The sequence below is a fragment of the Palaemon carinicauda genome, chromosome 40 (assembly GCF_036898095.1).
Source record: "Palaemon carinicauda isolate YSFRI2023 chromosome 40, ASM3689809v2, whole genome shotgun sequence".
In the NCBI taxonomy this organism is placed as follows: domain Eukaryota; kingdom Metazoa; phylum Arthropoda; class Malacostraca; order Decapoda; family Palaemonidae; genus Palaemon; species Palaemon carinicauda.
In genome coordinates, this window is record NC_090764.1 from 45,369,010 (window position 1) to 45,381,400 (window position 12,391).

The following is a 12,391-nucleotide window of genomic DNA, read 5'->3' on the forward strand; positions in this document are numbered from 1 at the left end:
CAATTCTATCCTTTCTCAAAAGTTAGTAATTGCGAAAACAGAATTACAATGTAACAGAAAAATCTAATGAAAGATAAATAATTCAGTGGCTGGAAAGAGACTAAACACTAGATCAAATAAACTACGTTTAAAATCTCTCACCGCATAAAGCTTGAGAACAAGAAAAAACTCTAGAAACGTTTACTTTCTTCCCCTAAAGAGACTAGGGAGAAGAGCAAAAACGATAACAACGTTACTCGCTTGAACGAAACGTTTATCCTCCTCTTTCTCCCTCCGTCTCTATCTCTCTCTCTCTCTCTCTCTCTCTTGACTTAGAACCTGAGAGAAGAGCCCAATCATATATATCGTTAAAACATATTATTGTTAAAGGAAAAAACTGAAATATTTCCCAAAATGAAAAGTTCCTTTATTAGAATTAAAACCATTAAGTTAAGAAAGAATGAACAAAACGCTAGACACGGTTACTCTTACTGCAACGTGACACCGTGAAAATTCTCTCTCTATCGTAACGATAGAGCGCAAGTTGAACGTTCTGAACGTCAACAACTGCAGAGACAAAACAAAACGTAAGTTCAACTTTGAAAACAGTACGAGACTATCAAAGAAATTCTTTCAAAAACATTAAAATAGCATAATATGTTAACAGGTAAAACCGAAATGACGGGCTCAATGTTAATTAACTTCGGTACCAAGAAAAGACCGCCTACTATTAGGAAAGGTCGAATATAAACAAATATAAAAATTAATTTTAATAAGTTTATAATAAAAGGAAGTTAATCGAAGAGGCCTATAACAGGCGGAGAGATATAAAATAAATCTATAACTTTTGTTAAGCAAAAATAAGAAAGAGAGTCTATACTCTCTTAGACACCAACACTTCCGTCTAAGGGAAGGGTCGGCCATTTAAAGGTGAAAGAGAGTTCATACTCTCTTCGTCACCATAATTAATCAAATTAATTCCAAAAGTTAGTTAAGCTAATAATAAAACTTCCTGAATAGCGAAAGCTGAAATCTTAGAGCAATACTTCACCAAAAACCGTGAACAAGACTCCAAAATTATAAGCGTATCCATGAACGTCTTGCCGGAAGCACGACAGAGGAAAAATTGAAGTGGTGTCAACAAGAAGTACTGCAGTACCTGGCCACAGGTGGCGCTTGTGAGTACACCCCCCTCTTGTATAGCGATCGCTGGCGTATCCCTTCCGTAGAATTCTGTCGGGCAACGGAGTTGACAGCTACATGATTATCGGGTAAGTTTAATATTGAAAAGTAGGTGATTATAGAGTAAGTGTTCATGTATATCCAATGTCAAATCTCGTATATAGCTTGAGGGTAGGTCCCCTGCCTCATAATGAAGGGGTTAAGGCAATGGTTTGCCTGATTTTTTTCATTTCCCTTCTGAAAATGGATTAAAGCATTTCATCAGAAACCCATTTTCTTTGTACAGCATTATTTTGGGCTGAAATTCGTTCATTAAGAGGAAGTGTCCCTAATTTGTTTTGTGGGATTAGGGTTCTTAATTGCCCTATGACCAAAAATGTAATATCATTCCGTTTGAAATTTAGTCAAATTGACTTAAAGAATTTTATCCAAATCTAATAAAAGGCTTCAAAATGAAGGTACCTACTGTACTATTAGAGTAACTACATACCTTTTAAAAATTTTAGAAATCTCTTTGGAAAGAATTAACACTTGACTTACGAAACACATCAACAAATGGCGGAAAACATAACTAAACTTAACAAAACACATTAACAAATGACAGCAAACTCCTTTGCAAAGCACTTGATCATTCTTTTTGCTTTTTTTTTTCATTTTAAATATTATTCTCTTACGCTTTGCACTTTCTAAATTTCATCAATTTCTTCTTCACTTCCACTTCTCCATATTTTTGGTTTCACTTTGACCTTCCCTTTGGCTTACTAATAGCCTCTCTGTAAAATAAATGATCCAAGGAAACTTGTTTCTGCCTACTTTTTAAAATTTTCCTGAAATGGCTCGGGCAATTGTCATTAAATTGTGCAAGACGCCGATCTGAAGATAGTATCTCCTTAATTTCTGCTGCTGTTGTAGTCTTGTCTCTATCATCCTCCTCACTGTCACAGAACTGTTCCTGAAAGACATTCAGTTGCATGGCCTGCAACTCCTTCAGGTCGTCCGTCGTAAGCTCCTCTTGGTGCTCCTCGAGAAGCTCACTTTCATGTTAAGTGGAAGTTAGAAAACCTTGATAAGGGATATTCTTGGAGGATATCTTTGAGGCCGGTAGGGTGTGATGGTGCATTGTCCAACACTGGCAGACATTTCAGAGAGGTGGTTTTCTACCAGATAATTTTTAACAGTCGGACTGAACTGAGGTTTACCCACCCAACGAAAAATTGTCTTTACCTAGGCTTACCTGTCCTTCATAGGCTTATACCTGGGCAGCTTCTTGTCCCCACAATATAGGTCTGACGAGGCATTCTTTTTCCAAAAGATTCCAGTTTTGTCATAGTTAGACTTATTGGGGAATGTAGCCTTCCTGGAGAGTAAACTTGTTGAATATCTTATAAAAGGCTTCAGTCACTTTTCGTGTCCAAGCTGGCAGCCTCCCCGTGCTACACCACTGAATGAATGCAAGTCCGTCTACTGAATTTTTTAAACCATCCGTGTGAAGCCTTGAACTCTGGGGGTGCCTGCTGTGATGTCCCTTCTCCTGCGTCGTCTTTGGTCTGAGCATGCACGAGTTCACCAAAAATGGCACTGGCCCTGTGGCAGATTACTGTCTTGGTGATTGTGTCTCCAGCGATTTCTCTCATCATGGACGTAGCTCCTCTTACTAGAAGGACAGTCACGCCCTTAGAAGGTGTTGCTTTGATGGCTTTCTTCTGCTTAAGGATGGTGCTTATCATAGACGGATTTTGGCCATACTCCTTAGCATTCTTGCTCAACTGCAAGAGACCCTCATACTAATAATCTCCAGCTTTGTCTCCATAGAAAGCATCTTCTTCTCTCCTTGAACATCAGCAAATTTCTTGAAACTCCACTGGCTATAGAATTACGGGTTGATTAAAGCAACATGAAAGCTATAAGTAAGAAATCAAAATCGCCAACACTAATTCAATCTGAATGATGGTGAGTGCCAAAATGAAATGGTCGAGGGACGCCGGCAGATGCATGATGGGAAAGATGCGGAGCAATAGGAGAGCAGGACGATGGTGGCGAGTTTAAGGCCGAACAAACGTGCGACGTACGAATTTAAAATTTTCGGTGGCCGTGCGAATTTAGTTTCACATGCTAAATATTTTTTTCGTAACAGGCGATAAAATCTTCATATGTACATACATACATACATGTACCATGGCACTTCCCCCAATTTTGGGGGGTAGCCGACATCAACAAAGAAACAAAAACAAAAAGGGGACCTCTACTCTCTACGTTCCTCCCAGCCTAACTAGGGACTCAACCGAGTTCAGCTGGTACTGCTAGGCTGTCACAGCCCACCCTCCCACATTATCCACCACAGATGAAGTTTCATAATGCTGAATCCCCTACTGCTGCTACCTCCGCGGTCATCTAAGGCATCGGAGGCAGCAGCAGGGCCTACTGGAACTGCGTCACAATCGCTCGCCATTCATTCCTATTTCTAGCACGCTCTCTTGCCTCGCTCACATCTATCCTCCTATCACCCAGAGCTTCCTTCACTCCATCCATCCACCCAAACCTTGGCCTTCCTCTAGTACTTCTCCCATCAACTCTTGCATTCATCACCTTCTTTAGCAGACATCCATTTTCCATTCTCTCAACATGGCCAAACCACCTCGACACATTCATATCCACACTAGCTGCTAACTCATTTCTTACACAAGTTCTCACTCTCACCACTTCGTTCCTAACCCTATCTACTCGAGATACACCAGCCATACTCCTTAGACACTTCATCTCGAACACATTCAATTTCTGTGTCTCCATCACTTTCATTCCCCACAACTCCGATCCATACATCACAGTTGGTACAATCACTTTCTCATATAGAACTCTCTCTACATTCATGCCCAACCCTCTATTTTTTACTACTCCCTTAACTGCCCCCAACACATTGCAACCTTCATTCACTCTCTGACGTACATCTGCTTCCACTCCACCATTTGCTGCAACAACAGACCCCAAGTACTTAAACTGATCCACCTCCTCAAGTAACTCTCCATTCAACATGACATTCAACCTTGCACCACCTTCCCTTCTCGTACATCTCATAACCTTACTCTTACCCACATTAACTCTCAACTTCCTTCTCTCACACACACTTCCAAATTCTGTCACTAATCGTCCAAGCTTCTCTTCTGTGTCTGCAACCAGTACAGTATCATCTGCAAACAACAACTGATTTCCCTCCCATTCATGGTCATTCTCGTCTACCAGTTTTAATCCTCGTCCAAGCACTCGAGCATTCACCTCTCTCACCACTCCATCAACATACAAGTTAAACAACCACGGCGACATCACACATCCCTGTCTCGGCCCCACTCTCACCGGAAACCAATCACTCACTTCATTTCCTATCCTAACACATGGTTTACTACCTTTGTAGAAACTTTTCACTGCTTGCTACAACCTTCCACCAACTCCATATAACCTCATCACATTCCACATTGCTTCCCTATCAACTCTATCTTACGCTTTCTCCAGATCCATAAACGCAACATACACCTCCTTACCTTTTGCTAAATATTTCTCGCATATCTGCCTAACTGTAAAAATCTGATTCATACAACCCCTACCTCTTCTAAACCACCCTGTATTTCTAAGATTGCATTCTCTGTTTTATCCTTGATCCTATTAATCAATACTCTACCATACACTTTTCCAACTACGCTTAACAAACTAATACCTCTTGAATTACAACACTCATGCACATCTCCCTTACCCTTATATAGTGGTACAATACATGCACAAACCCAATCTAATGGTACCATTGACAACACAAAACACATATTAAACAATCTCAACAACCATTCAAGTACAGTCACAGTCCTTCAACACCTCAGCTCTCACACCATCCATACCAGATGCTTTTCCTACTCTCGTTTCATCTTGTCCTCTCCTCACTTCATCTATTGTAATCTCTCTCTCATTCTCATCTCCCATCACTGGCACCTCAACACCTGCAACAGCAATTATATATCTGCCTCCCTATTATCCTCAACATTCAGTAAACTTTCAAAATATTCCGCCCATCTTTTCCTTGCCTCCTCTCCTTTTAACAACCTTCCATTTCCATCTTTCACTGTCTCTTCCATTCTTGAGCCAGCCTTCCTTACTCTCTTCACTTCTTTCCAAAACTACTACTTATTCTGTTCATATGAATGACCTAATCCCTGACCACACCTCAGGTCAGCGTACCTTGCGCTTTACTTCCACATTTTTCTCTTTATATTTTTCATCCTTTTCTATACTATTACTCTGCAGCCATTCTTCAAAAGCCCTCTTTTCTCTTCTTCATATGTAGTTTCATAAAATTGTTTCGTAATACATAATAAAATTACAGAATTATAAACTAACGCACCGCTCTTTTACGTAGTTTAAATTGTATGTAAGCAAAGTAGGTGCCGACCTGAAAAGTTTCGGGAACCACTGGTTTAAAGTAATCTAGACCAGGTTTGTAATTCTTGACCATGGTATATAGTTTTTGATTAATTTTACTCTTTCCTTTGCTGGCATCCCATATCCAGCAGTGTGGGGAATTAACAATATGAACATATGGGAGATTCATATAAATATAATTTATTTCAATGATAAAATTTCTTATTTATATACTTACCTGTCATATACATACCCACCCATCCTCCTCACTGCCTATTATTATCAAGAGGATAGGGATAATTCTGTTTTTAAAAGTGAAGAGATAGATGGTTGTCATTTCCCCAACACTAGAATGTTTTCCTTTACTAGGGTCATGTGTATTGAAGAGAAAGAAAATGGGGAAAATGTTGAAATAATCTTGCGGGTAAATTTCTAATAAACTGAGCTGGAGAGAGGCAATATGAACATCAGGCATATAAAAATCAAGTTTTGTTAAAATTGTATTTTGTCTTAATTGTTATTGGAGGATTAGTTCATAGTAATATTAGTTATCATAAGGAGAATTTTCTTCGGAACTATAATATACTGTTGCATCTGTATTTTATATCTTTATTTACAGAGTGGTGTGGATTTCATTGTAAGTCCAGCTGGTTCAACGAATGACCGTATTGTAATTGAAGCTTGTGATGAACACAACATTGTGTTGGTTCACTCCAACCTCAGGCTTTTCCATCACTGAAAATACATATGAAGGCAAAGGTTGTATGAGTTTTTGTATTTGAAATTTTTTCACTCACTAATTAAATAGTTTAATATCCAGATTGAATTTAAAATTCCTTGTAAGCACTGCGTACAATATAGCATATGCAAAATAAGGTTATTAAAAGCCAAAGCATGGTACGAACATTTATATTTAATGCAGTAAACATAGTAAGTGGTCTGTCTACTGTGTCTTCAATTATCCATGAATTGTTCGATGAGTAAGCATCCATAAAAACCTGGAGGAAAAAAAAAATGGTCCCCTTTGGCGACTGATCACAACCAGGCAAATTCTTTGAGGCGATGCTGGGTTTATCTTTTCTTTTAGTATATGGCAGTGAAAAATTTGTAAAATGAAGCAATACCAGTTGGGAAATGGTACATTGAAGACACAGCAGTGTATTCCAGACCACAGTTCTTGTATAACACAGCATGAAGACTTGCTCCAGATGAAATTCACAAGAGGCTTGCCACGCACAAAAGAGCTACTAGTCATGGCTACAAGTCTTTGCAAAATGAGAACAGTCCGGTTTGTGACTTGCTCGTGAATACAAAATTACGCATATTCAAAAAATGCAAAAGTCATGTAAAACTTTGCTACAGGTCATCCTACTTATTGTCGTGTTTCCAAACCCCAAAATGTGAAATGCACAATACTGTATATTGTACGTATTTTAAATGGTCAATACTCACATTCTCATAGAGAGATTTGTTTAAGCTATCAGCTAGAGAGAAATAAGGGGGCCAAAAATATATTCTATACCTCAATAATCAATAGAAAATAGGGCTTGCATGCAGTCTTCGTATTTTAATAAATTTTTAATAAATGATAACTTTGATATTCAATACACTCTCGGTAGCTCTTGCCTAATATGGGACAGGTACAATGGACACACACCTCATACAAATGATCATTAATAAAGATTTGTGCACCTGATGGACTACTACAGTGTCATGCAATCTCCTTTGCCTGAGGAGAATGTTATAAATTATTAGTACTGAAGTAATCGCATCAGGTACAGTGTGACTTGAGCTCACACTACAACTTTTCCATTTGAATATAAAATGGACATCTTAAAGAAAAAGTTTTCCACTTTGCACAATTACCATTAAATCATGTACTATGGAGAAAAAGATGGGTCAAACACACAGCAAGACAGCTATATGGTATTTACAAAAAGCAGCCACTGTTACAAAAAATGCTTTCCTACTGCAACAGGAGTCCTAGCTTCTATTGGTAAACATAACCAGGAAAAGTAGTCAATGGGTAGGGGAAAAGTGCTGCTGGATAAACACATCATGAAGTGAGCCTTATATTTACAAAAACTGGAAAGAAGGACAGGGAGGGGAAAAACTTGACTTTTGTAACTGCCGGAGACTCATTCTGAACACATTTATTTGGTGGATCTCGACCAGCTGATTTTTTTCCTTGTCTTACAAATTCAATACAATTTTATCCTAAAAGCAAGTAAAATGTAGTACACCATGCACAGGTTTAATTTGACCAGCGTAAATTTGCAAAAGTGGTAAAAAAAGCCTGATCAGGACCCACGAGCAAAGGGTAGGTGAGTTCTCCATACGACTTAGCCTAAATGACACTATCACTGAAGATAACAAAAAGCAGTTGCCTGACTTATTTATTATAGCTTGGGGTAAGCATCTACAGTATTTACAGCATTGAGGCTTAAAACTTACAACACAGTCTGGTAGCCTTCACACACAGTTACACCGGAAATACTGATCACTGATTTAAGAAACATAGTACTGTAAATCCAATATAGCAATCTTCACATGAAAACACTGAAATTTCCTTCAATGAAATGCAGGAAACTGCTCTTGAATAACACCTAATACAATATTAAGAAATAACTGTCCATAGCATCATTGCTGCTTGTACTAGTAATTTAATCCATATGAATGGCACATTTTGATGTGGAACAACTTCAATATTGTGTAGCTAACCCTGTTTTGATGAAAGTTCACTTTTATATTAGTATAAATATTCCAAATAGCATCTTGCTTGACCACTGACTGAAATACGCTTTAAATGATACTGAAGAGAGAAACTTTATGTTCTGAGCGTTGATCCAGGGCTGGTGGGGGACTTGTGGGTGTGTGAAGCATGGGTTCCAGCTCCGGGGGTGTGTTGTCTGGGACCCCACGGGCCACTCCGTTGGTATGGATAAAGCAACTACTGATGCTGTGGACCGTCGTGGTGGGCGGCGGCCTACCTGGTAAACCTCATTCAATACGGGTCTTGTAGGAATTCTTCCAGATGGCAGCCAAGACCACTGTGGAATGGAAGCGATGGAAGATGGCAAGGGGTAAAGTGCATCGCAACAGAATGGTCCAGGGTAACTCGCCAAAGAACTCCAACTGTAAGAGAAAAATTAAATTTAAGGGTTTCAAATTAATTTTAAGATAGTAAAAAAAATACAGCACACATTTAAAACTATGTGCAAACTAATGTTTGCTGTGAATTGTATAATTAGAATTTTCTTAGTGTATCCTACCTCCCTATATAAAAAGGGACTTAAATAGTGAGAGACTCCTTTCAGGAAGCATAGCATCCCTCTTATCTTACTTACCTTTTTCAGCAAAGAACATTACATGTAAACAATAATTTTTCCAGCATTTCTTTAATTTGGATAGTCTTGCTCAATTTTGGGACACCAGATAGCTTTCATAATGAAATATATAAGGAAATTCAAGAAATATATTAAAGGAAATTCAAGAAATAAAACAAAGTTGAAATAACATGAACAAAATAATCAAGGATTAGAAAAAAAGTTCCTACACTTGTGCAAACCTCTCATCCTTTAAAAATAGGTTATATCTTCAGTTGAGCTGTAATAACAGTTTAAATTGTTATAGAGGTAGATAAAAAAAAAAATGGTGAGCCAACCTGCCTATCAAAGACTTACTTTTATCTTCAGCTGAAGCTAGTATGCATGTGCCATGGCCACCAATCCTTGATGCTTTGATCTTTTCTTTATCTTTCAGAAAGTAAGTGGGTTGATTGATTTCATAATGGCTGTGAAAGGAGTTTCACTCTTTCTGGGAAAGGAGACGGCTGCAACCAGTTTATGGCTTGACCGGCTGTAGGCCTGCACTGTTTACGCCTCACGTAGGGAGTCTGATTTTTTACTATCATCCCACCTGTGCCGGTACAGATAGTGGCCTACCGTGCACTGCCAGGCGTATGCTTTACAACAGGCTTGGCCTTGGCTATGCCCCAGGTAACTCGGAAGCCATTTAGCTCCCTCCTTTCCTCATTATTCATGCAGCCTTGCATTTTGTGCATATAATCCTGGCTATGTCAGTAGGGAGTAAGTGACAAGAGCAAGGTCTCTGATCTACATTGGCAAGTTTTTCAAACTTCGGTGGTGTGTACTGTTCTCCAGTAATTGCTGCACTCCAAGAAGGGTCTGGAAATTCTTCTCCTATTGCTATGCTGACTGCTGCCAACATGTTTGTTCTAGGATAAGATTAGCCAGCTTTAGGTCTTTCAGGTACATGCTCTTGTCTTTGTGAGGGAGCTGGTAGTTAAAGCTACATGGACCTCAGTCTTGCCAGTGCCATCAATGTGATTTCCAGTACCTTCAAAGCCCAAAATGATTATGGCTCAGGGTCCTGTGGTTGTGCTTGCTCCAGTTTCAAGAAACCAGGAAAACGTTCTGGGGATGGTGAGGGCCCCTGTGCATGTCCTCACTCCTTCGCTGTGCCCTTGATCACAGCCTCAGTGTCTGTGTTGTAAGTGCCAGTAAGTGTGCATGCTGCTTCCCTGTGACAGCCTTTTTCTAAGTCCAAGTATTGTAGTCCATGTTGGAGCAACCTGTTTGTTCTATCCCCTTGGGGAAGCTTTGTTGTTGGTGGTCCAGGATTGCCAGTTCGTGGTATAAGAATAGGGATCTTGACAGCACCACCTCTTTTACAGGAAGTGTTCAACACCCAAGTGATCACTGACCCCCTAGGGCTGGTGCAGAGGGCTGGAACCAAGGGCCAGGTATAGTGGGATAAAGGTGCATGGCCCTGTATACAATTTTTGCTGGCTATGTGTTGGAGGACTGCTATCCCCTCTTTCTATAGGATAGGGGAGGTGGAGAACACCCAGATGGTCTTAACCCTATGCTGCAACACCATGGGCCACTGCACGAAGCTGGGACTGCAGCCCATGTAGCTACCCCAGTAGCCAGGCAAGACAAAAGGTGCATGGTCTCTGTGTACACCTGTCAGCCTTGCGTTGGATATTGGGCATATTCTTGACCTTTTCTATCAGGAAGAAGGACTGTTGCTCCCCCTCTACAGGTTAGGGGAGGTGAACAACAACAAGGTTGTCCCAGTCCAGTGTTACAGCCCCCTTGGGGGTCAGTGCACGAATCCAGGACCGCAGTCCTGGTATACCATAGGTAGGACAAAGGTGCACATCCTTGTGCACCCTCTGTCAGCCATGTTTCAAAGGAGCTTGGATACCCTCTTTCAGCCTTCTTACCTGGATAAGGGAACTGAAACTCCGGTCTCTGTACATGATACTCCTGTACGTGTTGAGATGAAGGCATTTCTCAAGGCAACCGGTGGTTGAGGGGCCGGTATCCTTTGCTCACCTGTACATGGCTGGTGCTCTACATTCACCTTGATCAACAGCGGGAAGAATATCTGATATTTCTCCTGTCTGCTATGATATTTCTTTAGTCTCTACTGTGATCAGTGCCAGAGATCTTTCTCCACGTTGACTATCGTCCTGTTACATCTTTAACCCCTATTGCGTTGGTGGGTCTGTCTTTGGGTCAGAAAACTTGTACTTGTGGGGAGAAAGTAGATATTAGGAGCAACCACCCAGCAAGGTCTTGAGGGTTCTCAAGATTCTCCTGCCAGGAACTTACGGAAGCAGTATACCCAAGTCGGAGTGTTCTTTCATGGATTCCATCACACTTATTTGTTAGTGCCATAGACTTGGGTGAGGCAACCGTAGTGTTGCCTTCAGGTAGAACTTAGTCATTCAGCAGCACTCAGTGCTCCTCAAGAGTTGGATTTTGCTAGTTTGGCCCTGTATTGAGTTGACAATCAGAACTGTTGATCTGAGGATTCTTTTGCTTCCAGTCTGCCAAACAGGATTCTGCTTCCAGCACTCATAAGGCAGAGTAAGATTCTATGAGCCACAATCTGCTGTATCACCACTCTTTTGGTTTATATGTCCGAGAGGCAAGACCACCTTGGCTTCTGAGTCAGGTGGTCATGGTCACTCTACAAGCCGTCTCAATGTCGACATTTTGTCTTTGAAGAAGTACAAGTCTTTTGGTGTAGGGTAGGTAGGCAGTGACTTTCTCAGCACACTTGTCAGCCAACCAGTGGGTAACCTTTAAAACTGCTTACTGGTCGCCCTGTTCCACTGCACAGTCTCCTTCAAGGGCTTTGGTCCTTTGAGGACATCAAGGGCTTTGGTCCTTTGAGGGCATCTCCAGCCATGCCTATGGTATTTGGGATAAAAAAAGGCCGCTGCACCCTTCTCTAGACCCCTAAAAAGGATTGCTTGTGACCTCTGCTCAAAGGGATCCTGTGCAAACACAACCCTTTCAAGGCACCCAACCTAGTTGTGGTAGGAAAGATGGGAGAGGAAGGAGGGGAAATGCTCAAAGTGCTGTTGTCCCTTTCCTGCTGTCATGTGTAGGGGATGCTTGTCATGCCACTGGGTAATCTGATGCATACATGGTTAAACCTTGGTTAGAGTGCTTTCTGGATGGGCACTTATTACATTTTATGAACTGTGGGTGTCCACTCTCGCAGCTGATTGTGTATACCAACAACCCACTTACATCACTGGAAGCCCTGGCCTTGCGAGCAGTGGTGGAAGGGATGTTGGAGAAGTAAGTGCTGTAGTCGTGTTAGGTAAGTCTCTGGGTTTCTACAGTCGACTCTTCCGGATGGAAAAGTTAGCTGGGGGCTGAAGACTGGTCGTCGACCTGTCTCCTCTGAACCTTTTTTTTTCTTTTTTATAAACAAAGTTATTTCCTTCCTGAACTGAGTCCTATCAAAAAATAAAAAAAGGAGACTTCATACCTTTAGTGGATCTGAA

At 40.7% G+C, this 12,391-nt stretch overlaps 2 protein-coding genes across 16 annotated transcripts in view; one reads left to right on the top strand and one right to left on the bottom strand.

Moving 5' to 3' along the window:
• Positions 1-6,378, top strand: part of LOC137631749 (bifunctional purine biosynthesis protein ATIC) — a 71,805-nt gene extending 65,427 nt beyond the window's left edge. The window contains exon 13 of the mRNA XM_068363677.1: positions 6,179-6,378. Within this exon, the coding sequence (XP_068219778.1) occupies positions 6,179-6,298 (120 nt within the window). The 3' untranslated portion in view covers positions 6,299-6,378. The remainder of the gene's footprint in view (positions 1-6,178) is intronic.
• Positions 6,379-6,452: 74 nt separating this feature from the next.
• OtopLa (Otopetrin-like a) overlaps positions 6,453-12,391 on the bottom strand; it is an 810,925-nt gene continuing 804,986 nt past the window's right edge. For all 15 annotated transcript variants that reach the window (XM_068363667.1, XM_068363664.1, XM_068363662.1 and 12 more), the window contains one exon: positions 6,453-8,694. In XM_068363667.1, coding sequence (XP_068219768.1) covers positions 8,560-8,694 — 135 coding nt within the window. In that variant the 3' untranslated portion in view covers positions 6,453-8,559. The remainder of the gene's footprint in view (positions 8,695-12,391) is intronic.